The sequence below is a fragment of the Podarcis muralis genome, chromosome 6 (genome assembly GCF_964188315.1).
Source record: "Podarcis muralis chromosome 6, rPodMur119.hap1.1, whole genome shotgun sequence".
NCBI lineage: Eukaryota > Metazoa > Chordata > Lepidosauria > Squamata > Lacertidae > Podarcis > Podarcis muralis.
Window position 1 is genome coordinate 19,890,334 of NC_135660.1, and position 2,945 is coordinate 19,893,278.

General features: G+C 57.8%; 1 protein-coding gene across 1 annotated transcript; it reads right to left on the bottom strand.

Annotated features, from left to right (window-relative positions):
• Positions 1 to 899: 899 nt before the first annotated feature.
• Positions 900 to 2,451, bottom strand: C6H3orf80 (chromosome 6 C3orf80 homolog). The gene has a single exon (XM_077929823.1). The coding sequence runs from the start codon at positions 1,656 to 1,658 to the stop codon at positions 1,017 to 1,019; it is 642 nt and encodes a 213-aa protein (XP_077785949.1). The 5' UTR covers positions 1,659 to 2,451; the 3' UTR covers positions 900 to 1,016.
• Between the last annotated feature and the right edge of the window lie 494 nt (positions 2,452 to 2,945).

The window sequence follows — 2,945 nt, forward strand, 5'->3', positions numbered from 1 at the left end:
AGGGATGTCATTGAGGCCCCCAGCCTGTGTGTGTGTGTGTGTGTGTGTGTGTGTGTGTGTGTGCCAAACTGGGTCTTAGATCTGGGTGAAATAAAGCCTAGTTTTGCGCCTGCAAAAATAAAGACACCCCCCCCCCCAATCTTTCGGAAGTGAATTGTGGCAAACTCCTTAAATTCAGGGAAACCAAAGAAGCAATGAATGAAAGTCCCAAAACGGTGACTATGTCTTCTGACACCCCCACCTCAGCCTTCAAAGGCAGCTTTGCAAGACTCAGACTCTAAATCAGCTGGAGGACGTCGTCCCCCCCTTTTGCTTTTTTAAGACTGCAATCCTATGCGTGTCTACTCGGAAGTAAACGGCACTGCATTTCATGGGAGTTTAATTCTAGGTACGGTAACTGGGCTCAGGGTTGCAGCCGGAGGAAAATTCCCGTAGGGAGACAGAAATAAAATTCCAAAACAACTTGAGCTGCATTTGCCGCATATTAAAACAAAAAACCAAAATCACATCCATCGACCCCCTTCCAGGATTTTAATCTGCGGCGAGAAGAGGGGTTCGTTAACACAATGGAAGGCATCTCCGCGAGGCAAGAAGAAAAAGAGAGGAGGAAAATAATAATTTAAAAATCTTGCTTTCTCCTAGTTCCGAACCTGTCCAACTCGAATGCATGTCACAGGCACTTAATGAACATCTTAACGAAAAAAATGTAATCGATGTATCTCCGAAATCCCAGACGTGGAAGGCCGGCAGGGCCGTCGGGCGGGCAGAAGGAGGCAAAGGCGTTTTGTGTCCCTCACGGCGGGTCGGTTGCCCTCCGCTGCCAACCCCGTTTTCGCTCCTGGAGCGCGGGACTCCCCTCGGGGCGACCCCCTGCCTCCCCGCCCGCCCGCCCCCTCCACCCGCCCCGGCGTCTTCGTGCAAAGGCGCAGGTCCGTCGGGCCACGCGCGCCGCCGCCCCCTCGGGGAGCTGCAGCTCCTTGTGGTGGGGAGGGGGGGCCCTATGGGAAAGCGGGTCCTCAGCTGCCCGCCCCCGCGAGGCCTCTCCCCGCGCCCGTGGCCAGGCTGGTGACGGGGAGGACGAGGGGCTGCTGCTGGAGGCGCATGGACTCCTCGTAGGTGGGCAAATACTTCACCTCCTCGTAGCTGGGCAGCTGCAAGAAGACGGGCGACACGACGGGCAGGAGGGGGGGCGGCGGCGGCGGCGCCTGGCTGCTCCGGCCGCTGTCGAGCAGCGAGTCCTGCGACGTGGCGGCCGTGGCGTGGAGCGGGGTGGCTCCCCGGGCCAGCGAGTCCCCGTCGCCCTCGTCGCCGTCGCAATCGTCGTCGTCGTCGTCCTCGTCGCGGCGGCGTCGTCCCGGGCGCCGACGGCTGTTCCTGCGCGGACTCGGGCAGATGACGCGCTGCAGGAAGTAGCCGATGGCGAAGAGCACCAGCAAGATGAGCAGCCCGGAGAGCTTCCTCACGAACCAGCCCACGTTGTCCAGGAACGTGTGAAAGGGCAGCCGGCAGCACTTGACCTCCGGGTAGGTGGCGTTGCCGTAGCTGCAGCAGCTCTCCTGCTCGCCGCACTTCAGCTCGGCGCAGCTGCCCTGGCAGGGCGGCGGGCACAGCAAAGCCGCCCCCAGCGCCAGCAGCCCCGGGGGGAGGCCGGCCCCCATCCTCCTCCTGACCCCCTCTCGCCCTCCTTCCTCCGTCGGGCACCGGATCACTCGAGGGGAGGAGGAGGAGGGGACGGGGACCTCGCTGGCCCCTCCACCCTCGCCCCGTCCAGCATGCGCTCTGCAAAGTCTGGCGACGGAGCGGGGCCAGGGGCGACTGGCGGCCGAGGGAGCTGCCGCCGAAGGAGCCTCTCTCCAAGGCTGCTGGAAGGCGGCCCCGCAGAGCCGCGGGATGGATCTCCCTTTAGCCCATTGGACCAGCTGCGGAGTGCGGAGATGCCGTGCAAGATCCTGCTTTTTGCAAAAGCTGCCCGCGCGGCTGGGTCCTGCAGGCGAGAGGCGGGAAAATCTGGCACCGGCTGTGTGTGTGTTTGGTTGCGCGCGCGGGGCGCCAAAGAGAGAGGGCGAGCCGGGAAGGGGTTAATGGGTCCGAGGGATCGGCTGGCTTTTTTTCTTTTTTGCAGCGCTTCGATCTTCATTAACATAGCTGCCTGTCGCCTTCTCCTTTGGAGTAGCGGCGCGCACCCCTCTGCTCCCCCATTGCTGCTCGAGTTCCTGCGCTTAAGTGATTGGATTCCCCTATTGGCGTTATTTAAATTTACTTGCTGGTGGGAGCTGCTGCTTACCATATTTCTGGTCTTATTTCTGATTAAAAATTGATGATAACCATTTGGCGGATGTTAATGGGCTTAATGCAGCTCCTCTTCCATTAGGGAGTGGGGAGGCTGCGATTTTCCTGGCCGGGTGCCTCCCTTACGCTTCCCAGCCAGGGAGAAAGGTCGGTGTCTTCCTTTCCCTGGAGAAGGTGGAGGAGGACCCAGAAAAGCTGTCTAGCAAGGAGGGTGTTAAACGTCTTGAGACATGTGGGCAGAATTACCTTTCCATAGAATTGTATAGTTGGGAGGGACCCCGAGGGCGATGTAAGAAGCTCTACTCTGACTGATGGCCTTTCAACCTCTGCTTAAAAACAAAACCTCCAAGGAAGGAGAGTCCACAACCTCCTGAGAGAGTCCATTCCACTGTCAAAACAGCTTTTGCTGTCAGAAAGTTCTTCCTGTTGTTTCCTTTTGGTCACATACCAGTGGCCATGATATTCACAAAAATAAGTAATGCCTTGCTGAACGCTTTAATTGTGGAAACGAAACTTTTTTTTTTTTAAAGACAGAAACAGATAACCACAGGACAGGCCCCTGCCTGGAGAAGTGTACAATCAGAATTTATTTCCAGAACGGTAGCCATGTTCATCTGTTGCAGGAAAAAACAAGGAGTCTTGTAGCAGCACCTTGA